General features: G+C 61.7%; 1 protein-coding gene across 50 annotated transcripts in view; it reads right to left on the bottom strand.

The window, feature by feature from the left end:
- CCDC57 (coiled-coil domain containing 57) overlaps nt 1-24312 on the bottom strand; it is a 97551-nt gene that overhangs the window by 40905 nt on the left and 32334 nt on the right. For 9 of the 50 annotated variants that reach the window (XR_014820514.1, XR_014820512.1, XR_014820513.1 and 6 more), the window contains exons 11-17: nt 19265-19484; nt 18456-18605; nt 15709-15850; nt 14459-14562; nt 12890-13001; nt 11377-11553; nt 8268-8475 (exon numbers count right to left, since the gene is read on the bottom strand). Coding sequence is in view for 22 of the 50 variants with exons in the window: in XM_084983266.1 (XP_084839392.1) it covers nt 8268-8475; nt 11377-11553; nt 12890-13001; nt 14459-14562; nt 15709-15850; nt 18456-18605; nt 19265-19484 (1113 nt within the window). In the remaining 28 variants the exon portion in view is untranslated. Of the gene's footprint in view, nt 1-6526; nt 6641-8267; nt 8476-11376; nt 12604-12756; nt 13002-14458; nt 14724-14979; nt 15273-15569; nt 15851-18190; nt 18606-19264; nt 19485-24312 lie in introns of those variants that run through there. The other 41 variants (XR_014820525.1, XM_084983286.1, XM_084983274.1 and 38 more) reach the window with 19 other exon arrangements.

Raw genomic sequence — 24312 nt, 5'->3', positions numbered from 1 at the left:
ACGCCCGCTTGGACGTGGCCACTGATGAGCATGTGTGGCTTAAGGGCTCCGGGAGTAACAGCCCCGCAGGCCTTGTTGGCTGCAGGGAGTGCACCTGCGCCCAGAGGGACAGGAGTCCCTCACCCCGAGACTCCCTTTACGGGAAGAAAAGGTCAAAGAAACTCTGAGGCGTACGGGACATTTCCACCCCTAGGACCCTACTGGACAAGGACGGATGTGGGTAATTGAGCAAGGCCAATGGGAGAAGACCCCACCTCTCTGGACCCCATCTTTAAGGAACAAAAACCCCTATAAGGCAATGGGGGGGGGACTCTTCTCCCTGCTCCCAGCAGCCCTGGGAGCTGTTTGCTTTCCTTTATCTTCTTTATTTTTAAAATTTTTTTTGTCTTTTTGCTATTTCTTGGGCCGCTCCCACGGCATATGGAGGTTTCCAGGCTAGGGGTCCAATCGGAGCTGTAGCCACCAGCCTATGCCAGAGCCACAGCAACGCGGGATCCGAGCCGCGTCTGCAACCTACACCGCAGCTCACGGCAACGCCGGATCGTTAACCCACTGAACAAGGGCAGGGACTGAACCCGCAACCTCATGGTTCCTAGTCGGATTCGTTAACCACTGCGCCACGACGGGAACTCCTGTTTGCTTTCCTTTAGTAAAGACTTTGCTTGCTTGAAGAAGAAAAAAACAAAACAAAACGCAAAAACCAGAATCCTCACAGACACTATGTCAGGTTCTTAACCTGCTGGCCACAGTGGGAACTCTGGAAATCATTTTAAAACTTGACAGATGCCATCAAAATAGCCAAGTAAGTGATTTAAACAACACTTTGACCCCCCCCCCTTTTTTTTTGGTCTTTTTAGGGACACACTGGCGGCATATGGAGGTTCCCAGACGAGGGTCTAATCAGAGGAGCTGGAGCTGCCGGCCTATGCCACAGCCACAGCAATGCAGGGTCTGAGCCGTATCTGCAACCTACACCACAGCTCACGGCAACGCCAGGTCCTTAACCCACTGATCGAGGCCAGGGACGGAACCCGCGTCCTCATGGCTCCTAGTCGGGTTCGCTAGCCGCTGCGCCCCGACGGGAACTCCCCACCCTGACGTGTTTTATTGTTTCTGTCTCTGATGGTCCTGGACCCGATTCTGGAAACACGACCGTTTGTCCCTTTCAGGCCAGCTGCCACCCTCCTTTGGGCAAAATCTCCCACTGGTATCAGCAAATCCACAGGGCACCTCCCACCAAGATTCAAACCTGGCCCCCGAATTAATCCGTGCCGCCCAGGCAAAGGGCCTTTCCCTTGCGGCCTAAAGTCCCTGAGAGAGGGTGTGAGGCGGGGCCACCCTCCTCTCCCTGTAAGAAACCCCTGCCTCCCTCTGCAGCTGGCTCGCCGTGGCTGCAGGTCTCAAACGGCAATTCTTTGCTGCTCCCCCAGAAACCTCTTTTGCTGGTAAAATAACTGGCCATGGCGTTCCTGCTGTGGGCACAGGCTTGATCCCCGGCTGGGCACGGTAGGCGAAAGGATGTGGCATCACTGCAGCCGCCACGTAGGCCACAACGGAGGCTCAGATCTGCTCCCGGGCCCAGGAACTCCACGGGCCATGGGGCAAAACCGAAAAAGGAAGAAACAAAAAAACCAAAAAAACTGGCCACACCTCTTCGTTTTAGGTGAACATTCCCACCAACTTGAGTTAAACAGAAAAGCTGAGCCGTAACGGCAAACTACCCGGCAACTCATGGCACCGAGGCCAGAGTCCCTGGAAACCTCGGGGACGGGGTCGAGGGGCTGCTCGGATGGGAAAGCCACCCTTGAACACGCAAGTACTGCACGCAAAGGAAGAAAATAGGTGCCAAAGAAATCCGGGAAGGACAGTAAAATAAGCCCGAGGGAAGTAATGGATGAAGATGAGATGGAAACGTCTGGAAAAGACACAGGAGTCCACACGCTGGCCTTTGAGGAAACCCCCCAGAAGCCAGCAGAGAAGTTCTCCCCCCCTCCCCCTCCTTCTCCCCTCCCCCCCCCTTTCTCCCCTCCCCCTTCTCTCTCTCCCCCCGCCCCCGCTCTCTCACAGCACCGCCCCGTTAATAAACCCATCTAATGTGCTCCAAAGGAGATTAGAAAAAGTGATGTTTAAAGAAATAGCGGCTGAGAGTTTTCAGAAATGGAGGAAAACCCCAAACAGCAAGGCTTAAGATTTAAAAACACACTGATTCCGGAGCAGGTTAAATGAAAGCAGAGCAACCCCCACTTAGACTCAGGACTGAACAGGAGCACATACTGCTGAGAAGAAAAATCTGGAAGCAGCCGGGGAGGAGAGAGAGGCCGCCAGGGAGGAAGGCGCTCAGACTGTGGCCGGCTTCTCCCAGGACAGCGGGTATTGTTTGGAAAAAAGGTGCGAGAAAATGCCAGTCAGAGGTCCCTGTCCCCGTGCCACGCTCCAGGAAGCGCGTGACGAGACCCCCGTCCAGCAGATGGAGAGCGGCCGCCGCAGGCTCCTCCTAAGGAGGTCTGGGCCCCGAGCGCGGCAGCCCCTTCCCCTCCCAGCCCCTCGGGGGAGACGCGGGTGCAGGGCGCGGGGCAGGGCGCTGCTGTCGAGGAGCCAGCACGCGGGAGGCCACAAAATGGGACTGAACATCACTGCCTCTAAGTCAGCACCGTCTCCAGCAGGGCTGCCCACGCAGACCTGAGGCTGGAGCGAGCTCGTTAAGTGTGCAGAGGGCTTCAGTCTGCCCACAGGGCCTGAGCAACAGCCCTGGGCCAGCCCGCTGGACACTTAGATAAAAATAGAGCCGGATCCCCGATGGGTCCTCTTCTACCGACTCTTTCTAGTTTTATTTTTTGTCTTTTTAGGGCCACGCCCGCGGCATACGGAGGTTCCCAGGCTAGGGGTCGAATCAGAGCTGCAGCCGCCGGCCTCCACCGCAGCCACAGCCACGTGGGATCCGAGCCGCATCTGCAACCTACACCGCAGCTCACGGCAATGCCGGATCGTTAACCCACTGAGCAAGGGCAGGGACCGAACCCGCAACCTCATGGTTCCTTGTCAGATTTGTTAACCACTGCGCCACGACGGAAACTCCCAAATCATTTCTTGATGAATCAAAAATTCAGCAGAAAGAGGACCTCCCGTCGTGGCTGAGTGGTGAACCAACCGGACTACTAGTTAGTGATTTGTGCTTTCCAGCAGAAACCAGCGATTTCACAGCACGCATTTCAAGGTTTATAGCACAAGCAGCCTTTTCACGATCAGAAAACAACAAAGACTTTTCAAATGTCAAATGTCAAAGGCTCCACCCTGTGTGGTTCCGGGCCTCCGACATTCTGGAGAAGGGGGCCTCCGACATTCTGGAGAAGGGGGCCTCCGACATTCTGGAGAAGGCGGCCACAGAGCCGGTGAGGAGGGAGCGGGGCAGAGGCCAGGCGCGAAGCCCCTCCGCGCCCTGCAGGTGGGGACCTGTCCATCACCTCCCCTTGTCCACGCCCACAGGGGCCCGAGCTACACCTCGGGCTCTGGCTGAGGGCTCTCTGGTGGTGACAGACGACGGTCCAGGGCGGCGGCCGAGGGCGGGGCCTGCTCCCTTGCGCCGTGAACCGCAGATGCGCCCCCCGCCCCGAGGTAAGAGCCGGGCAGGATGTGGGCAGCAGGGCGCACGGGAGGGACGAGGGACGCGGGACGCGAAGCCGGCCACCACAGCGGGGCCCCAGGAGTGGAAACGGCCGGGGCCGAGGAGAGGTGGCTCCCGACACTGCCACCCACCCGCCTGGAGGAGCGGAGGGGCGGGCCTAGCTCAGGGGCCCCGCCGGCTTCGGGCCACGCACCTGTCCGCAGACGCGGACCCAAGGCCTGGACCCAAGAGGGTCGTTCGTGGCCGTGGGGAGCCCGACCCTAGGCCTCGGGGGCTGCGGAATGAATAAGGGCAGCATCTTCATCCGGCGGCGACCGGGCTGCTCCGGCAGCTCCCGGGGGGTGAGGGCCCACCGGAGGCCAAGCCTGGAGGGCAGGGCAGCCGTGAGCAGAGCTACCGCGTGGGCGAGGCTCCGCCTGGGCCGGCCGGGCTCGCGTTTGTGCTGCTGTCAAGTGATGGGAGGACCCTTCCTGGGCAGCGCGTCCCTGCACTGCGTGATGACCGCGGCCACCGCCACGGGGTTCATGACCTGACAGGTCATCTCTGTAAGAAAATGCAGACAGACCAGCCTCTGCTGTCAAGTCTGAACGCCCACGAGGGACAGGAAGACCCCCCCGCCCCCGCCCCGGCCCCCACCCCGCGGTGCTGGGGAAGGAAGCAGGTGGAGAGAGGCCCCCACTGCCCTCTCTCCTCTCCCCCTCCCCGGGCTCCTCAAAGTGCTGACGCTCGTCCGGTCTGCCCTGGGTGTGGGCACGCGTGGGCACACACACGGACGCGCACACGCTGCGCGCACGCCTGGGCTCCATGCGCACTGCTCTGCCGGTGGATCCCTCCCTGCGCCCAGGCTGCTCCTCCCGGCCCGAGATGAGGACACAGAAGTGGTTCTGAAGTCACGGGGACTGGCCGCGTTTTCACCACACTTGACAAAAGAACCGCCCAAGTGGGCGGGGCTTGCGGACGGTGCCGCCCCTGCTCCCTTGAGCAGCTCTGTGCGGAGGGGGCACCCAGGCCCTGGTTCTGGTGCCCCGAGGGGGGCACCCAGACCCCAGCTACCCTCTCACTGCAGCAGAAACGCTGCGGCAGATGCCCCTGAAGCAGTACGTTTCTCAAATGTGGGAGAAAAAGATCTGGGGAGACCCACCCATCCGACGGGTCTGAATATTTAAACATTTCAAACAGGCAACCAAGCGGCTTCCCCAGTGAGGGCTCCTGCCACCGAGGCAGGGTGTCCCCACGCTCTCCCGCACACTGAGCGTGGGCCTTTTAGTCTGAGGTGGCAACTCAGGCCCCTGCGGAGACGCCTGACACCCGTCCCTCAGCAGCTCTGTGCGTTTTCTCCAGGAGGTGCCACCCAGCACTCTGCCCGTCCCTGGTACCGACCCTTTGTACCTGTCACCACATGGCCAACATTTCCCGAGTCTGCTCTTTGTCTTTTATCTTTATGGTGACTTTTCCTTAGAGACATTTTAAAATAGAATGACGGAGGTCCCGCCATGGCGCCGCAGAAGCAAATCCGACAAGGAGCCATGAGGGTGCGGGTTCCATCCCCGGCCTCGCTCAGCGGGTCAAGGATCCGGCGTTGCGGTGAGCTGTGGTGTAGGTCGCAGACGCGGCTCAGATCCCTCGTTGCTGTGGCTCTGGCGTAGTCTGGTAGCTGTAGCTCCTACGGGACCCCTAGCCTGGGAACCTCCATGTGCCGTGGGTGCGGCCCTCAAAAGCAATAAATTAATAAATAAATAAAATTTTAAAAATAAAATACGATGTTAATGACATCAAATCTGCTTTCCCATGTCCAGGTGGTTTTAAACTTTTACCCTTATTTGGGGAGCCTTCTACCCAGCCTGGGGTTGTTGCAAAGATGAAGTGAGCTAGTACGCGCACAGCCCAGGGGAGGGCAGGTCTCCCACAGACTGGGAGAAAATGCCTGCCAATGAAGCGACTGACAGGGACTCATCTCCAAAACTTATAAACACCTCCTGCAGCTCCATGCCAAGAAAACAAACAACCCCATCAAAAATGGGCAGAAGACCTAAACAGACAGTTCTCCAAAGACGACATACGGTCGGCCGAGAAACACATGAAAGGATGCTCAGCGTCACTCGTCATTAGAGAGACGCACAGCAGAGCCGCGACGAGGCACCAGCTCACACCCGCCAGAATGGCCTTCATCCAAACGTCTGCCAACAGTAAGTGCTGGAGAGGCTGTGGCGAAAAAGGAGCCCTGTGACACTGTCGGTGGGATTGTGAACGGGTGCAACCACTGTGGAAAGCAGTAAGGAGAGTCCTCAGAAAGCTAAACACAGAACTGCCATGTGACCCAGCAATCCCACTCCCGGGCACCTACCCAGAGGAAACCACGACTCGCAAGGACACATGTGCCCCGATGTTCACTGCAGCACTGTTCACAACAGCCAAGACATGGAAACCACCTCAGTGTCCACTGACAGAGGCGTGGATCCAGAAGAGGTGGTACATATACACAAGGGAACATGACTCAGCCATTAAAAAGAGCGAGACACCGGCATTTTTAGCAACACGGATGGACCTAGAAACTATCATGCTACGTGAAGTCAGCCAGACAATGAGACGCCGACATCCAGTGCTTTCACTGACATGTGGAGTCTGAAAGCAGGACTCAAGGACCCTCTTTGCAGAGCAGATGCTGACTCACAGACTTTGAAAAGCTTACAGGTTCGGACTGAGACAGGTTGGGGGGCGGGGGGATGCTGGGGACTCGGGACGGAAATGCCGTGACGCTGGGTTGTGATGGTCACCGTACGCCGTAAACGTAACTGAGGAATAAACATAAATGAAAAATAAAGACACCCATGGAAGACGAAAGCAACCACCGCCACAGGGGACAGATAAGGACGTGGTACATACATGCAATGGAACATTACTCACCCGTAAAAACAATGACATAATTCCATTTGCAGCAGCATAGATGAATCCAGAGATTAACGTACGCAGTGACATAAGTCAGAAAAAGATAAATATAGGATCACTTCTATGTGGACTCTAATAAAAATGATACAAAAGAATTTATTTATAAGACGGAAACAAACGCCCAGATTTTGACACCAAGTTTATCGTGACCATAGGGGACCGGGGGGCGAAGGGACAAAAGAGGAGGCCGGGAAAGAGCACATCACACGCCTGCTTCTCAGTCAGACCATCTCGGGCCTGCTGCACAGCTCGGGGAGATCTACTCGGCCTGCAACCACCCACACGGCAAAAAAGCAGCGTGTGTGCGCGTGCGTGCGTGCGTGTGTGTGTGTGTGCGCGTGTGCGTGTGCGCGCGCTACTGACCCGTAAGTCAACTGTACGCCAATAAAATCCAATTGAATAAGCCGATAGATGAAAAAATTAAAATAAAATGCTAACGACATCAAATCTGCTGATCTTTGGCGCTCCCATGTCCAGGTGGTTTTAGACTTTCTACCCTCATTCAGGGGAGCCTTCCACACGGCTTGGGCTTGTTGCCAAGGCGCAGTGAGCACAGCCCAGGGGAGAAGGACGGCTCCAGCCGAATCCCACCTCGCGGCACAAGGTAGTCTTAGCGAAGGCGGGGAACTGGGGCAGAAAGCCCACACAGACAAGGCAGCAGAGAGGAGCTGAAGAGCGAGTTGAAAACCTACTGCTGAGGAGGTCTCTCTAACGCTCGGTCACTGGGGGTCCCTGGCCCCCCGACCTGCAGGGGTGCGGGGAGCAGGCCTGGGCAGAGCAGACCGTGAGGTCGGCGGGCAGCATCGGGCCCCGCGCGGGTGGGGGGCGGGCAGCAAGACAGCCGGGTGAACAGGTGGGTGATGGACGGCGGCTGGACAGGCAGGCGGACAACTTACTGGGATACTTGGCCGTGAGGCCTGCTGACCACAGGGACCCGCGGGAAGGGGAGAGACGGGTTCACCGAGGTGAAAGGTCAGAGGGACAGGCAGCCATGGCTGTGGTCACAGGAACCTTCTGGGGCCGTGGGAGCCGGGGAGGGTGCCCCTGTAGGGCAGCGCTTGGCAAGGAGGCCAAGGTCCACTGGCAGCCTCGGAGGACAGGGGTGCCAACCTGCCGCCCTGCACCCCGGGCGCCGGCACCGGGGGCCCAGACCCGCGGCCATCCAGGGGTCTCCCAAGCCCATGGCCTGACGGGGTCTCTTTGGGAGTCTTACGGACGCATTCAAAGCTACGGCTGCTGCCCACACAGCTTAGCGCTGGGAAGAGCCCACCGCCCAGGCCCTGTCTTCCGGGCTCTGCAGGTGGGGGAGCCCGAGCGCTCGAGAGGCCCTCGGCAGGGAGTGCGGGCCCGGGGCCTTCCCGGCCGCTCTGTGCTGCAAACATGGGACACGGGGGCGGCTTTCTCGGGAACCAGCACCCCAAGCACGATGGGGGCCTGGCATCTGCAGCCCAGAGGCCGTGCCTCGCCCAGACACTGCTGCTTTGTGCAAAGGAGACTGAGGCCCCAGCCGGCCTGGGGACACGCAGCCTCTGCCGCAGCCACAAAAGGCCAGCTGCTCGGCTAACCTGCAGTATTTTTCTCACAAACGCCGCCAGAGCGGGCGCCTGGGAGTCCCCACGCGGAGGTGAGGCGCCCTGGCCTCCCCCCCCGTCCCCCTTGACCCCCAGCCCCAACCACGGGCGGTGAGGCGGGCACTCACCAGGGCACTCGCCACCAGGGAGGCGGCCCAGCTCTGCACGGAGCCGGTTCCCCAGCTCCAGGAGCTGCTCCTTCTCCAGGCGCAGCCGCAGGATTTTCCTTGCCGCCTCCCTGAGCTTCCTCTGGAGCCGGGGCACACACAGGGCCTGGGGGGGCCGTGCCCCCGGATCCCCGGTGCCCGCACGCCCTCCGTCTGCCTCCGTGGGGCCCTGTGAACAAACCTGCTGTGAGAAGCGCCCCCGCTGGGAACAGGTAGGAGGGCGCGAGGCCAGAGCGGCACCGCTGGGCGAGGTCCCTCCATGGGGACGCACCGAAGGGCAGGGTCTCGTGCTGCGGTGCCCTGGTGGCAAGACGCAGCCGCCTCCTGGCTCACAGTGGGCCTGGGGTGTCAAGGCCTCCAGGCTCCCTGGCCAAGGCCTGCCGGTCTGCGTTGACTCTGTGCCCCCCAAACCTGTGTGTCCCCAGGGACCAGGAGGAGCCATCGTCCCCGGACCCCTGAGGGCTGCCCACATGCTCTGACCCTGCTTCCCGTGTGCCGCCCGCCCAAGGTGCAAGGAGGCTGGCGGCGCCCCAGCAGGGCTGGGGGGGGCGGCGGCCTCCTTCTCTCTCCCTCTGTCCTGGAAGCACGGCTGGCCCCTCCACCTGGACCCCAGCCCAGCCCCCCACCTTCTCTACCTGCGGTGGATGCCACCCCTACCATGTGCGGCCCGCCCAGGGGAGGCAGAGGGAGGGGGCAGCGGCCACCTGGGGCCTCAGCTTCTGGGCCTGGGGGCTGCCTTGGGCCAGCACCGAGCTGAGCTACAGCCCATGGACCCGGCTTGGACTCCTGGTCCCGCCGCGAGGGTCCGGCGGAGGCACTGGGAACAGGGTGGGGGTGGGGGAGGGGAGGTGGGCCAGCGGGGCGGTGGCGTCCGAGGCCCCGAGGGAAGCAGGTGGCCTACTTAGCCTGGCTGCTCTTGACACCTATGAAAAGCCACCCTGTGCCATTCCACCCCCAGGAGCTGGCACCAGAAGGAGGAACTGGCTAGAACAGAGCAGCACGCCCTGTCCCGGCCAGTTTCCTGGTGCACCTTTGCAGGCTGCGGGCGCCAGGCTCTCCTGTGGCTTGGGGCCCACGGTGGTTGCACAATGTCCCCGGGCACATGCCTGCTGTGAAGGGGGCCGAGGTGGCCAAGGGAAGGCCAGGGAAAGGCCTCGGGCCCCGGCCCCCAGGCAGGCCTGGCTTGGGTGCTGGGGCACAGGAGTCCCTGTGGCCTCCAGGCAAGCAGCCCTGGGGCCGGGACCCAGGCCGCCCCTTCTCCAGGCCTGAGCCTCCACAGGGACTTGCTCTTGGAGTCTCCTGTTCTTTTAAGTGGGGGACAACCGCAAAAGCAGACCCGCAAACTGCAGAACCTTACAGACTGAAAATCTCTTCAAATTCGGTAGCAGGCGCGTCCCGACCTTGACCGGCCCCCGCGCCACACGGGGTGGGGGCTGAGGGGTGTGTGATGACTCCCGCCTGTCCCCACAACACTAGGCTCACCATGAACTGGGACGCCCAGAGCTCCTGCCCCCGCTGAGCTCAGGCCCCGAGGCCACGGGCCCACCAGCCCAGCCCCCGCCCTGGTCGGCTCCCAAGGGCCACGAAAGAGGTTCCTGAACTTCCAGGCTGAGCCGGCGGGAGGACTGCCAGCCAACACTGCCCCCCAGCGGCCGAGGGCAGTGGGAAGGCCTGGGGCTGCCCAGCGGTGTTTGTGACAGAGTGACAGTGTGACCCTGCAGCGCCCGCCCCATGGGGGCCGCTGTAACCACGAGAGCCCCCAGGCTCCCAGGCTCCCTTCCAGGCGGCACTGGCCCCTTCGGGGCAGAGCCGCAACCCTGCACGGAGGCCCTCGGCTGCCCAAGGCCCCAGGCCACTGTCCCGCCCCTCACGGTGACTGCCCCCCGCACACACGCTCCCCGCGCCAGGCGAGAGTGAGCTGGACACTCCGCGCCCCGGAGCCCTGCAGCCAGCACGTCCTAAGAACCACCGGTTCTCAGAACCTCCCGTCTCCCAGGGGCTCAGCCATGTGAGCCGACGCGGGGGCCTGGGAGCCTCCAGCCGCGTCCAGAGCACGTCCTTTCCGGCCTCTCTGAGGCCTGTGTCTCGGGCCCGGGGCCCAGGACCCCGCGCGGCTTTCGGGTACGGGGTCCTCTTGGCAAACACCCGGGCTGTAACTCCCTCACGTGCACGGCCTCTTTCCCTTCACTCTGAACAAGTGGGACCAGCTCGTGACGCCAGGGCTGCAACAGAGGCCGCGAGGGCCAGGGCTGCAGCGAGTGCCTGGCGCCCTTGGAGCGGCTGTGCTGTGGGACAGCACGTGGGTCACGCCCGTGTTGGCCGCCAGCCGGCCCAGAGCCCGGCCTAGACCACGAGGCTCCTGGGCGTCCACCTTCCAAAAGAACCGAGGGCCTGGCCCTCCTCCGGGCCCCCCACACCAGCTCCTCCCCTGCAGGCCCCCCGAACTCCACCAGGCAGCCAGCCCCGGGCCGCATTTGTCCAGCCCAGGCCCTTCGCTGCCTGGACACGAGGCCCTTGTCCTCTTGCGCTCCCAAGGGTCGCTCTCAACCCTTGGCCCCTGTGGCTTCCAGACGGCGTCTAGCGGTCCCCGGACCCGCTCGTGAGCAGGTCACTGCCTGCAACCACAGGGAACACAGGTAACCGATGGGCCTGGGAAGCGGGTCGGAGGACACCCGTGAGGAGAGCTTTGTGTCCCTGCACTCAGGGTGCAGGAAGGTGGCCTGACTCAGCGATGGGCCCAGCGTGCTGCCCCGGAGCCCTTGCCCCGGCTCAGCCTGGCCACAGACACCCCGAGAAGCTGCTGGGACCTGCAGGGCCCACCCTCAGGCATCCCGGGAAGGAAAAGCTGCCATTTTGCGCGCGGAGAGCTTCCCAGGGCCCGAGGCAGGCGGTCCAGGAGCCGGTGTTGGAGGAGACAGGAGAGCCTCCTCACGTGTGCAGGCTCCCCACCCGGTTTGAACCCAGGGGCTCGGAGACCTGGAGGCCGGAGATGGGATGGCAGCCCCGCCAGAGGCAGCAGAGGGAGGGCCAGGTGGCCAGGACCCAGCCGAGACCGGCACAGGGCACCCACCTCTGCTCCGAGGCCCGCAGTGTCCAAGGTGTCCCCGCCTTCCTTCCGGGCCGCCCCGAGATGCTGCTCCAGCTCAGCCACCTGCCTCCGCAGCTGCAGAACCTCCAGGTGCATCTGGTCCAGCTCGTGGGGAAGCTCTCGCTGGACGGTGTCCACGTCCAGGGGCTCCTGCAGCACCTGGGAGGCCGTGCGGGGACAACGTTAGGAAGGCGGCCGGCTCTGGGGGAGGACGGGCAGCTGGGACGAGGACAGAGGAGGACGGCGGTCAGTGCAGGAAGGGCGGGAGGGCGTGCGACGGCTGCCCACCCCGCCCAGCCTCAAAAGGGGCCGTGGCCCCTGCAGCAAAGCCCGGCTGGGCAGAGGCCGTGCGCGCCGGGGTCTGCACGGAGGCCCTCGTCCCGCAGGCCAAGGGCGGCGTGGGGAGGCCCAGCAGGGCCAGAGGTGGGTGGACGGGCTGGCAGGGAGGTGCGGCCGCAGGAACAGTTGGGGCGGCTGCAGGCAGCCAGCAAGTGCCCGGGCAGAGTCCTGGCCGGAGCCCGGGGACCAGCCTCAGCCTTCGGCTGCTCTTGACATCTGCCCCCGCTCCCGACCCCAGGCGGGAAAAAGGAACAGGCAGAAAGCCACAGCTCTCTGCACCGCACCCTGCCCGTCGGAGTCTCAGGAAGATAAAACGCCGTCGGCCTGTGGCAGAGGCTCCTGTGAAGAGCGGCAGCGGGAGTGTTTCACGCCTCGTCTCACAGACACTGGAAAGTGACCCCGGGCTGAGCAGACACCGCTAAGGAAAACGCAAAAGCTCCTCGAGGCGGACTTTTTCCCTCGGGATAATCAAGCCACGCGGGACCACTGAGGACAGACTGACGGCTCTTACTTCCATGTCTCCTTCCTGTTAGTAGTGTGAGTGGGGGGGGGTTGAGTTGTATGCTGGTGTGTGTGTGCATGTGTGCGTGCCTTCCATGTGTGCGTGCGCGTGAACTCCTGACAGTGGGCTAAACTGGGGCTGAGGTCTGAAGACCTCCCCTCAGAGTTCCCGTCGGGGCGCAGTGGTTAACAAATCCGACTGGGAACCATGAGGTTGCGGGTTCAATCCCTGCCCTTGCTCAGCGGGTTAAGGATCCAGCGTTGCCGTGAGCTGTGGTGTAGGTTGCAGACGCGGCTTGGATCCTGCGTTGCTGTGGCTCTGGCGTAGGCCGGTGGCTCCAGCTCCGACTGGACCCCTAGCCTGGGAACCTCCATATGCCGTGGGAGCGGCCCAAGAAATGGCAGAAAGACAAAAAAAAAAAAAAAAAAAAAAGGCCTCCCCTCCTACGTGACAAAGACCCACGATCCCAGAAACAGAAATGCCGTCGAGTTCGTCTCCACTGAGACAGCAAAAGTGCACTTTCCGCCAGGATGAGGCCTCTGATTTCCGGAGCACTGCCTGCCCCTTGTGGGGACGGAAAGCTCGAGTGACGTGTCACTAGCCGGGTGATCTGTTTCACAGAAGGTGCAAAGCCCACCAGGCACTGGAATTTACATGCTTACGGACTTCAGAGGACACGTGAAAATCGCCTCGCGGGAATGTGCAAAAGGCGACGGAACCGCGTGGTTCCCCAGGAAGATGGGCTGCTCCCGAGGACACTGCCAGACTGAGAAAAGACAAGACATGGGATGGCAGCAAACGTTCACGACCTGCACATGTGACAAGGGGCTTGTATCCAGAACGCACAAGCCCTCTGAGGCTGCAACAACAGACAACCCGACTGAAAGTGGGCCGAGGGTGTTCTCGGGAAAGAAGAGGTACGAACGGCAGCAGTGAGCGCGTGAGGGGACTCTCAGCATCAACCCCCACCAGGAAAGTGCAAGTCAAAACCACAGCGCTGTCCCAGAGTCAAAAAGACATAAGGCGGCAGGCGCTGGGCGGGCACGGGACGCGGGACCCTCGTGCGCCCAGCCAGGTGTGGACGGCACAGAGCCGCCCTGGGTGCATTTGGTGGGTGCTGGCAGTCAGGTGCAGAGCTGCCCTGTGACCCGGAAGGTGCTCCATGCACACGGCCGGGGAGCCGGAGCCGGGCGTGGACAGACAGCAGCCCGGGGTGGAGCAGAAGGACACACAGTGTGGGATGAAGCCCTGACACCTGCCACAGCGCGGATGCACCCTGGGGACACTGCCCATGCAGGGAGCCGGTCTCAGGGGCTGAGGCGGTGCAGTTCCAGTGCCATGCACTCGCCGCATGAGGGCCACGGAGACAGAGGGGCAGGGGGTGCGGAGCTAGTGCCCAATGGGGACAGAGCTCTGTTCAAACGATGGACATGCCTGACAACAGACTGCTGACGGCTACACAATACCATGGGTATACTCGGTGCCACCAGATTGTACCCACAAAAATGGTATATTTGAGCCGTTCCTGCTGTGGTGCAGTGGGACGCGAGTTCAATCCCTGGCCTGGTGCAGTGGGTTAAGGCTCTGGCTCGGATTTGATCCCTGCCCTGGGAAATTCCGTATGCTGCTGGGTGGCCAAAAAAACCAAGGTATAGGAGTTCCCACTGTGGCTCAGTGATAATGAACCCAACTAGTATCCATGACGATACAGGTTGGATCCCGGGCCTTGATCAGTGGGTTAAGGATCCAGCATTGTCCGGAGCTGCAGTGTAGGCGGCTGTGGTGTAGGCCAGTCTAACTCGACCTCTAGCCTGGGAACTTCCATATGCCACAGGTGAGGCTCTAAAAAGAAAAGAAAAGAAAAAAAGGTACGTTTTACCGCATGGCCTACCCACCCCGGAGTACCAGCTGGAGCTGCGCTGGGAACTCCGCAGGAAGAGCCGGGTCAGCCCAGCACTGGTGACCACCTTCCGGCAGCTGGTCCCCTGTTAGGATGGTCCCAGGACTTGCCCGAGCACCTGCTGGAGGGGGCAGAGACCAGGCCCCGTGCACCTGCTCCAGCTCCCTCCCTTGTGCACCAGGCCCTCACCACACATGCCTCCCTGCGGCTCCTCAAATAACCCCCGCCTCGGAGGGGCCGTGGCCGGCCGGGCTCACTCCCGGCCCAGGAGCGTTCTCCAGCCGTTAGGCCCTCACAGCCCGAGGGTCAGAGGGTGGCCATACCTTCCGTCTGAGCCGCGCCACCAGGAAGTTCAAGAGCCGTGCCCTGTCTCGAAGCTTCCGGAGCGCCAGTCCCGCGGAGGTGCTGTCGCCGGGCACAGCTCCTCCTGCAGAAAGAGCGACCCTGTCAGACGCACCTCCTACAGCCGGGGGGGAGCTTCCACTGAAGAAGTCACCGTGCAGGTTAGAAGTTCTGAACTGTCCCCAAAGCACGGCTGATGAAATCTCAAGGATGTATGTGGAGCTCTCCTCTCAGAAGTATTCATAGCTTATTTTAAAGAAAGATAAAAGACAAATGAGCTGAACGTTCATCTCAAAACCTGGGACTGTGGTGCATCTGGGGAGCACGTGGACGCGGGTTCGATCCCAGCACGTGGGTTAAGGATCTGACGTTGCGGACCTCCATGTGCCTCAAGGGAGCCCAAAAACTTACTAGGGGAGAAGCAAATAAAGTAGAGGAGGGAGAGAATAAAGCCAACAGCAGACACCGAGGAAACGGAAAGCAGCGCGGGTGCTGAGGGCAGGGCAAGACCGGGCTGGGGTTCCCTGCTGGCCTAGAGGTTAATTACGGGTTTGACGCCGTCGCTGCTGTGACTCGGGCTGGATCCCCGGCCCAGGAATCGACTGGGAACCATGAGGACGCATGTTCGATCCTTGGCCTCGCTCCGTGGGTTAATGATCCAGCGTTGCCGTGAGCTGGGGTGTAGGTCGCAGATGCGGTTCGGATCTGGCCTCGCTGTGGCTGTGGTGTAGACCAGCAGCTGTAGCTCCAATTTGAGCCCTAGCCTGGGAACTTCCATATGCCGCCGGTGTGGCCCTAAAAAAAAAAAAAATTAAAAAGGCTCTTAAAAAACAAAAAGAAAGACCAGAGTCGGTTCTTTTCAAACTAAGTCCCTGGTGAGATTCAGCAGGAAAGGGGGACAGAAACAGCGAAAGCAACGGGAAGGCTGCCCCGGCGGATCCTGAACAGCGCGGAAAGGCAGGCAGCGAGGCTGCGGGCCTCGGAGGCAGAGGCGGGGGCTCCAACCCCAGGGAGCGCCTGCCTTTCCCCACCGTGCCTCCCCCTTCAGCACTGGAGCAGCCACAGCCCGGAGAGACCGCTGAGCTCAGCAGGAGGCAGGGCCGGACGAGGGAAACCCCATGGCCGCTAACAGAAAAGACGCGGAATTAAAACAGACTCTGTGACAGGCAGGTTTTCCCGACCTGAGACTCAAAATGCCCAGGACAGAAGCGAAGTCACTCGTGGTACTCACAAGGGAAGTCTCGCCCCGAAAGAAAGAAGGCACCACCGGTCGGCAGACGCTGGAACTCCCACAACTCCAACAGGCAATCTGACACGCTCCCTCGCTCTCTTTTTAACATCCACACTTTCTTCTTGACTTTTTAAGGCCATATCTGCAGTATATGGAAGTTCCTGGGCCAGGGGTCGCACTGGAGTGCATCCGCCGGCCTACGCCGCAGCCACAGCAACGTGGGATCCCAGTTGCGTCTGCGACCTGCACCCCAGCTCCCAGCAACGCCGGGTCCTTAACCCACTGAGCGAGGCCAGGGATCGAACCTGCGTCTTCACGGACACTGTCAGTTTCTTAACTTACTGAGCCACGACAGGAACTCCCAAGAGAACATAATTCTAAACGTACGTGCATCTAACAATGTTAACCAAAAATGGACACAATTGTGGTTTAAAAAAAGATCTGTATGACAATAGGAAGACTCTTCCTTTTTTTTCTTTTTGTCCTTTTTTTTTGCCATCTCTTGGGCCGCTCCCGCGGCATATGGAGGTTCCCAGGCTAGGGGTCCAATCGGAGCTGAAGCCGCTGGCCTACACCAGAGCCAAAGCAATGCTGGATCCGAGCCACGTCTGCAACCTACACCACAGCTCACGGCAACGCCGGATCCTTAACCCACTGAGCAAGGGCAGGGACCAAACCCACAACCTCATGGTTCCTGGTCGGGGCTGTTAACCAGTGCACCACGACGGGAAGTCCAGGAAGAATCTTCTTTAATCTAACCAAAAGGAAGGAAGGAAGGAAGGCAGGAAAGCGAAAGTAAACATGAAAGTAAAATGTGGAAAGTCTCTCTCTGGGGTCAGGCAGAAACTTGGGCATGATCCCTCACACGGGAGATTCCGGCCCAAGGAAATCGCACAAAGAAGCAAGAGACACCAGCCCTGGAAAAGAAAAACAAAACCGCACCATCTGGGAGGCGATGCCTCCGCAGGCAGAGGGCCCTGCTGCCCTGCCCTTCCTGGCGGCCACCCCGTCCCCTGGTCCCCCGGGCGCCAGCCGCCTGGGGGCCTCGCGGGGAGGGTCACCTGGCGGGGCGTCCGAGCGCGGAGCCCGGGCTGAGGGGGCGGCCTCCGACTGGGCGGGAGACGCGCGGCGGCCGCGGGAGCCAGGCGTCTCCGTCGGAAAAGGAAGTTGGAGCGAGGAGACGGGACGGACCCTGCGCTGCGGGGCCTGCCCAGAGGGCCAGCCGGACGCCCGGCTCGCCCGAGATCCACGCCTGCCGGGCCTCGGGCCGTGGATCCAGACGGATGCCGCGGCTGCAATTTACGGCCGCGCGCCTGCCGGCCTCGCCTCCGGGCCCGCCCCGCTGTCTGGTCGCGGGTGTGGGTCTTTGGTCCACCCGGAGTTTGTGTCTGCACCCGTGTTGGCGGGTGTGCCGACCTCCAGGGGTCCCTGCGCCACTGACAAGAGTGCTGTCTCCCCTGCCTATTCCGCCTCCTTGGTCACAGACTAACACGGACAGACGTGGGGGGCGTTCTGCTCGTGGGACACGGCAGGGGGCGAGAACAAGTGCTGTGTGGCACCCCGACATGCGGGTCTGGGGACACAGCGGGCCAGTGGGCGGAGCAAAACCGCAGCAGACTCACAGGTGCAGAGAGCAAGCCCACGGCGAGCGGTGGGGAGCAGGGAGGGCGAGACAGCGCAGGGGAGTGAGACGGACAAACTGTCAGGTATAAAGTGAAGAAGCTGGGAGTTCTCATCGTGGCTCAGTAGTTAACAAACCCGACTAGGAACCATGAGGTTGCGGGTTCGATCCCTGGCCTTGCTCAGGGGGTTAACGATCCAGCATGGCCGTGAGCTGTGGTGTAGGCTGCAGACGCGGCTCGGATCCCGAGTCGCTGTGGCTGTGGTGGAGGCCGGTGGCTGTGGCTCCGATTAGACCCCTAGCCTGGGAGCCTCCATATGCCGTGGGAGTGGCCCTAAAAAGACAGGGGAGAAAAAAAAAGTGAAGAAGCTACTGCCCAGGGAACAGGCAACGTTTTATAATGACTTCTAATGGAGTAAAATCTATGAAATGTTTGAATCACAGTTGTACACCTGAAACATAACACTGTAAATCAGCGATACCTCAAAAAAACAGCAATTCACAAATAAAAAAAGACCGTCTAGGAGTCCCCGCTGCGCTGCGGCGGAGGCAGATCCAGCTAGGGTCATGCGGACTTGCGCTGGATCCCTGGCCTCGCTCAGCGGGTTGGGGACCCGGCGTTGCTGTGAGCTGGGGTGTAGGCTGCAGACGCGGCTGGGATCCCGCGTCGCTGTGGCCGCGGGGAAGGCCGGCAGCTGCAGCTCCGAGCGACCCCGAGCCTGGGACCCTCCATAGGCTGTGGGTGTGGCCCAAAAGAGCAGAGACCCAAACCCAACAAAAAAGACCTTCCATCACCAAAGACAGCAGTGAAGGCACAAAGGTCGGCGGTTTCGGCCCCCGCCTCAGGGTCTGCCGTGGAGCCCAAGCAGACGGACACCACAGGGAACACGGAAAAAGTCGACGGGTACAGACGACAGCCACTGCGGCAGCCACTTCATAGCCACCGGGAGGCCACGGGGAGAGGGCGGCTGCGTCCACACTGACCACACCCACGGCTCGGAAGGCAGACGAGCCCGCGCGTGATCCCACCTACACGGAAAAGGGCAGCCCCCGCTGCGGGCACCCGATGCCTCTGGGCGGCACGTCTGCCGCAGCTCCGCGGCTGTGCCGCTGCTCAGGGACTCACCGGCAGCATCTGCGGAAGCCGGGACACCGGGCTGAGCACCGGCGCAGGACGAGGGGGTCTTCCAAGGCTCTGACACTTCCAGGTGTTCCTCCAGGGTTTTAAACTTATGCTTTAGGTGTCGCATTTCTGCTTCAAGAGCCAGAACGTAACCTTGCAAAACCCAGTGAACACAAGGGCACATGCGTTTACTCCCCGCCCTTCATCTGTCACCCGTGCTTGCCTGCCGACCCACGACTCTCCCACGCCGGCCTTGCAAGGAGGTCTGCCCCCGGGACTGGCACAGCCGCGGCTTCGGGCACCTGCACCTCCCTTCGTGGGTCGCCCACCGGTGCTGGGTCCCCGCCATCCCAGCCCCTGCTCGGCTCTGGTCTCTCCCCGTGTTGTGCGCACGCCCTGTGCTCCCCCCACGCCCAGGTGCGTGTACATCCGACTGAAGGTGCCCTCCCCTGGGGAAAAGCAGCTGCCACTCTGCAGAAAGCACTGAAGGGGCGTTCTCGACGCAGCTCAGCGGCTAACGAACCCGGCTGGCATCCATGAGGACGCGGGTTCGATCCCTGGCCTCGCTCAGTGGGTTAAGGATCCGGCGTTGCCGTGAGCTGGGGTGTAGGTGGCAGACGTGGCTCGGATCTGGCGTGGCTGTGGCTGTGGTGCAGGCCGGCAGCGACAGCTCCGATTCGACCCCGAGCCTGGGAACCTCCATGTGCCATGAGTCTGGCCCCCAAAAGACACACACACCAAAAAACCCCAAACAAAAAACAACCACTGCAGCGGTGTCAGTTTGTGGGTTCAGCAGACCCTCCCCCGCTCACCAGGAACGGTGGGATCGGCCGCTGCCTTTGGGTCCTGGGTGGCCTCGGGGGCCCCCGCCCCTAAGCGGGCAGGAGGGAGCATCTGATCGCTGAGCGTTTCCATCTCTTGTCTCATCTGTGCGATGACACTTCGCAAGCTCGCGTTCTGCTCTTGCAGCTGCTGCACCGCGAGAGCCGGAGAGCCGGTCCCCGTTTCCTCTTCACGAGGCCTCAGGAGCGTCTGTCAAACACAGGAAAACAAAGCAAGAAACGGAGGCGTCACCACTGAGAACCGACGGCTGGCTCCTGCACCTCCCGCCCTCTGTCCCTGCCCCCGGCTGTCCCCGAGGTGGCTGGTGTTGACAGAAGCACGGAGAACTTTTTCCTTCTAGGTTTCACAAACACGAGACCACTGGTTTCAAACAAAACTTTCGTTGAGAAATGTGGGGACCCTGCCTCTTCGGTTAAAAAGCCATTACTGGACTTCCCTGGGGAAGCCGAGGCACACCCTCAGCCACATCTATGAGGGACAGAAAAGATTCAGCCCTTGTAGGCAGCTACTGCAATGGCTTTTCCCTGGAGCCAAGTGGTTAAGGATTTGGTGTTGTCGCTGCTGTGACTCGGGTTCGCTTCCTGGCCGAGGAATTTCTGTAGGCCGTGGCACAGCCAAAAAAAATAGCCGTTGTGCATCTATTAGGGTGGCAGTGACAAGAAGACAGACAACAACTAGTGTTGGGAGGATGTGGAGCAGACCGAGCCCTGTGGGCTGCAGAACCCGACGCAGAGCAGCTGCTCCTCTCAAGGGAACCGCGGAGCCTCCACACAGAGAGAGCTGAGAACACACAGCCCCACGGAAACCCGAGCACACGTTCACAGCAGCAATATTCAGAGCAGCCAAAGTGCAGAAACACGCAAATGCCCACCACCAGGTGAATGGATCAACACAAAGCAACAGGGTGGAATATTATTCAGCCACGAAAAGGGTGATGTCCTGACACAAAGTACAACATGGACAAACCATGAAAACATCATGCTAAGTGACAGTTAGGACTTTAAAGCAGTTCCCATAAATATGCTCAGAGATTTTTTTTTTTTTTGCTCAGAGATTTATAAAGAAAACAAGAACACGAAAAGAGAAATGGGAATTTCCACTGTGGGCAATGGGTTAGGGATCCAGTTTATCTCTGTAGGGGCGCAGGTTTGATCCCTGGCCCAGCCCAGTAGGTTAAGGCTCTGGCGTTGCTGCAGCTGCAACGTAGGTCACAGGAGTGGCTCACATTCCATCGCTGGCCTGAGAACTTCCATATGCTGTGGGTGCAGTGGAAAAAGGAAAAAAATCAGAGAGAGAGAAACGGAAGAGGGCGTTCCCTTGCGGCACAGTGGGTTAGGGACCCGGCGTTGTCCCTGCAGCATGTGTGTCACTGCTGTAGTGTGGGTTTGATCCCTGCCCCGGCAACTTCCACATCCCACAGGCACAGCCGAGAAAAAGAGAGCGAGAGAGAGTGCAATGGCAGATACACACAAAGAGAGAGTCAAATGCGACCTACAGAGACAGAAACCGCATGATCTGAAAGAAACACTTACTGGGACGGCTGCGGATTATGAGCAGGTCGGAAACTGCGGGGGGAGCGGCGGGTGAGGGTAAACACAGGGCAGTACCCAAACTCCAGCAGAGAGAGGGAGGCCGAGAAGAACCAACAGCGGGGGGCACTGGCGGCCGTGCAACAGCGAGTGGCCGACACACGCACCGGCCCAGACCGATGAGGAGGACGGGGAATGTGCAGAACGTGCGGGCCGAAGATTTCAAACCTGATGAAAAGCTACGTCCGCGGGTTCAAGAAGTTTAACAAACCCGAAGCAGGATAAACACAAAGAAGCTCACAGCAGCGGGTGCCTCACAGTCCAACTGCTGAGAAAAGCCTCGTAAAAATAACCAGAGCAGGCGTTCCCGTCGGGGCGCAGTGGTCGACGGATCCCACGAGGAACCATGAGGTGGCGGGTTCGATCCCTGGCCTTGATCCATGGGTTAAGGACCCGGAGTGGCTGTGGCTCTGGCGGAGGCCTGCAGCTGCAGCTCCGATTTGACCCCTAGTCTGGGAACCTCCATATGCCGCGAGAGCGGCCCCAGAAAAGACACAAAGACGAAAAAAAAAAAAAAAAAACAAAACAGAAAAAAGATAGGTGACGATACTGCCGAGGAGCAGTGACATACAACAAACTGCCAACTTCCCGTGAGAACCAGGGCGACCTAGAAGACGCCGGAACCACTCTCAGAAAGAAAAGCCCGTGAGGGCTGCAGTGACTGAGAACAGCCTCTGAGAGGCGCGGCGAGACGCCGCCTTGGCCCCGGAGGCGTTCGCGGCCGCAGGACTCGCCCGGCGGCGGCGGCGGCGGCGACTCCGCCGGGAAAGCCCAGGAGAGCGGGAGGCACCGCGGCCCAGGACGGGGGGCGGAGGAGGGCGGCCCGGGTCTGCGGGTGCCCGCGTCTGGCCTGGCACCGCCCAGCCCTCCGCGGAGTCTGCTGGAGGAAAGCCCCTGCCTCCTGCTGGACACGCTGCCCCCCGCAGAGGCTCCGTGCCGGGAAGTCGCGCCGCAGCCAAGAGCGGACACCGCGGGGGCCGCCACCCGGGGACGCTCGGCGCTGCCTCCCTGTGCAGCCTCCGTCCGACCTCGGCGTAGGCAGGGATCCTGCTGCTCCCAGAGGAGCGTGTGCCAGGAGGGCCCCGCCCTGCAGAAGCAAGCGCCACCTGCTGCCCACTGACAGCTGCCGCTTTGCCAGGGGGCCACACCCCGCCGTGGGAGCCAGGAAGGCTCCGCGAGGGGGGATGCAGGTGCTGTGTCCTGCTGGATTACCTGCAGGGCTCGGAACCTCACTCCACTGTGTCAGCCAGAAGCTTGGGCAGCCCCGGCCCCCATGCCGTCCCGGCTCAGAAGCCACGTCTCTCCGTCAGGGCCGGTCACGTTCAGACCACCCGCTCCGCCACGCCCCGCTCGCTTCGCCCCCGTGGCCGCGTGGCCAGACCCTCTGGACAGGGCCAAGGTGTGGGTGCCCCCTGCCACGCGGGATGGCCAGGTGCCTGTGCCCGACTGCCAGGCATTTCTAAGGCTCCTTGTTTACTGAACAAGGAGAGCGCCGAGAGGCCTCCTCCAATGCTGAGCTGGGGCCTGGACACAAACAACTTGGAACTGCCGGACTGGGGAAAGAACACGACAAAGAACTGGGGCGGGGGATGGCTCACTGACAGAAAAAGAGGCCTTCGTTTTCTCCTGCGCCCTGGAGGAGGCGCCCATGCAAAGACCACCTGCCGTGAGCCCTGGGACCGTGGGGAACCCTGGTGGCCAGAGTCGGTCCCACCTCGCCTCCGGGGACACCGGTGCTCCCAGGCCTGACCCCCTGCTGACCTCGACTGTTCCTGGGGGCTTCTTCAGGCACGCCTTCCAGAACTCGACCCCTCGGGCATGCAGCCTAGCAGCCCAGGTGGGAGGCTGAGGGGTGCATTCCGGACGCCGCGGGCTTTCCCAGCGGCAGGCTGGGGCTCTGCAGGCCCCTGTGCAAACAGGACTGTCACTGGCCACACGGCATGGCTGGTGGAGGCCACCTCGTCCAGGCGAAGTCCCGGTCAACCCTGACCAACTGCCGGCATGCACCAGCCCCAGAGGCCACAGGGGGCCCCGGCAGCCTTTCCCCGCAGGGAGCCCGTGTCCCTCGCAGAGGGCCCAGGGACTGTGAGCTGTGCCCCCGACAGTGTGAGCAGGCAGGGGGATGCCTGGAGACGTGGCTCCTGCTCACCCAGAGCCCCTGCGGGCGGATGGCAGGAAGAGGCCGGTACCCCGGAAACAGCAAGGGGTCTGGGGCTCCGCTGCCCTGGAGGACCGGGCGAACGGCTTTCCACAAAGGGACGCGGAACCAGGACGGCCGCGTCCGAGATGGTCGGGCTGTGCCAAGTGTCGCTGCAGCGGCTCCGCAGGCCCCGTCCTTGCGGGTTCCCTCCAGGCCCCAGGTGGACGGGGACAAGGCCTGGGCCGAGCAGAGTGCACGTGACACCCGAGTCCAGGCACAGGCCCCCCTGTGGCCGCTTGCAGCCTCCGTGTCCTCGGCGCTCGTCCTGGCGCCCGTCGGCTGAAGATGCGTCGCCCTGTGCTGCCCCGTCGCCCCTCCCCCCTGCCGTCTCGCGTGTTCCTTCCCACGGACGCAGGTCCCACCTGCTCCAGTGTGACCTCCTCCTCACCAACTCCGTGCCGGACGCCCCATGGCCGTGAAGGTCGCCCGCCGGGGCACTGGGCCCACGGTCAGCCAGGCCCGGCCACAGCGGTGGGAGGGAGCGGCCGTCTTCACGGCTCTGGTGGCTCCGTCACCAGGCAGGGAGAGGCAAGGGGAGGACTCGGTTCTCGTGTCACCGGGGGCCCTTGCGGCGGCGGCGCTCTGGGCACCTGAAGCAAGCCGGCGGGGGCACCGCCCAGGTCTGCCAAGTGAGGGCCGGCCGGCTCCACAGCCGGGATGGCGTGCGGTGGATGCTGGCCTTCCGGCTCCTGCGCGGGGCCGCCCGCCCCGCCTCCGTCCACTCAGCCACCAGCTCAGTCTCCAGGTTCGACAGTCCCCGGGGGCCGCTAAGACAGAGTCACTGATGTCGACGCCGACGCTGTGTGAGAGCGTCAAGCTCTCGGAAGAGGCAGACGGGCACCTGGTCTGCGTCCTTGTCAGCGAGGGGCTGGGTGAGTGACGAGGCGACACAGTCCGGGGTTTTGTGGACACTCGGCCGCTGGGCGCCTGGCGGAAAGCCTGCCCGGCTGGGTCCCCATGACAAGCCTCGGGGGGGGGGGGCACAGGGAGAGCACGGGGACCTTCTGGGGTGGCCACACGCTGCGCGCATCAGCGGCGTGGGTAGCAGGTGCCTCTCCCTGCACGGCGATGCCCCCATTTAAACAGACAAGCAGGAGGAGACGCGAGTCCCGCACGGCCTGGAGCGACCCCCAGCCCCAGCCCCTCCCTCCCGCTGGCCCTTCTAACCAGGGACCCTCCCTCCGAGCTGCGACAGCTCAGGCCAGTCGATCAGGGTCCACCTCGGAGG

Source organism: Sus scrofa, chromosome 12 (assembly GCF_054392235.1).
Source record: "Sus scrofa isolate SSC_HxYL_T2T_F1_AM1 chromosome 12, Sscrofa_HxYL_maternal_Yorkshire_Landrace_v2.0, whole genome shotgun sequence".
Classification (NCBI taxonomy): Eukaryota; Metazoa; Chordata; class Mammalia; order Artiodactyla; family Suidae; genus Sus; species Sus scrofa.
This window is presented reverse-complemented; position numbering and strand designations above follow the sequence as displayed.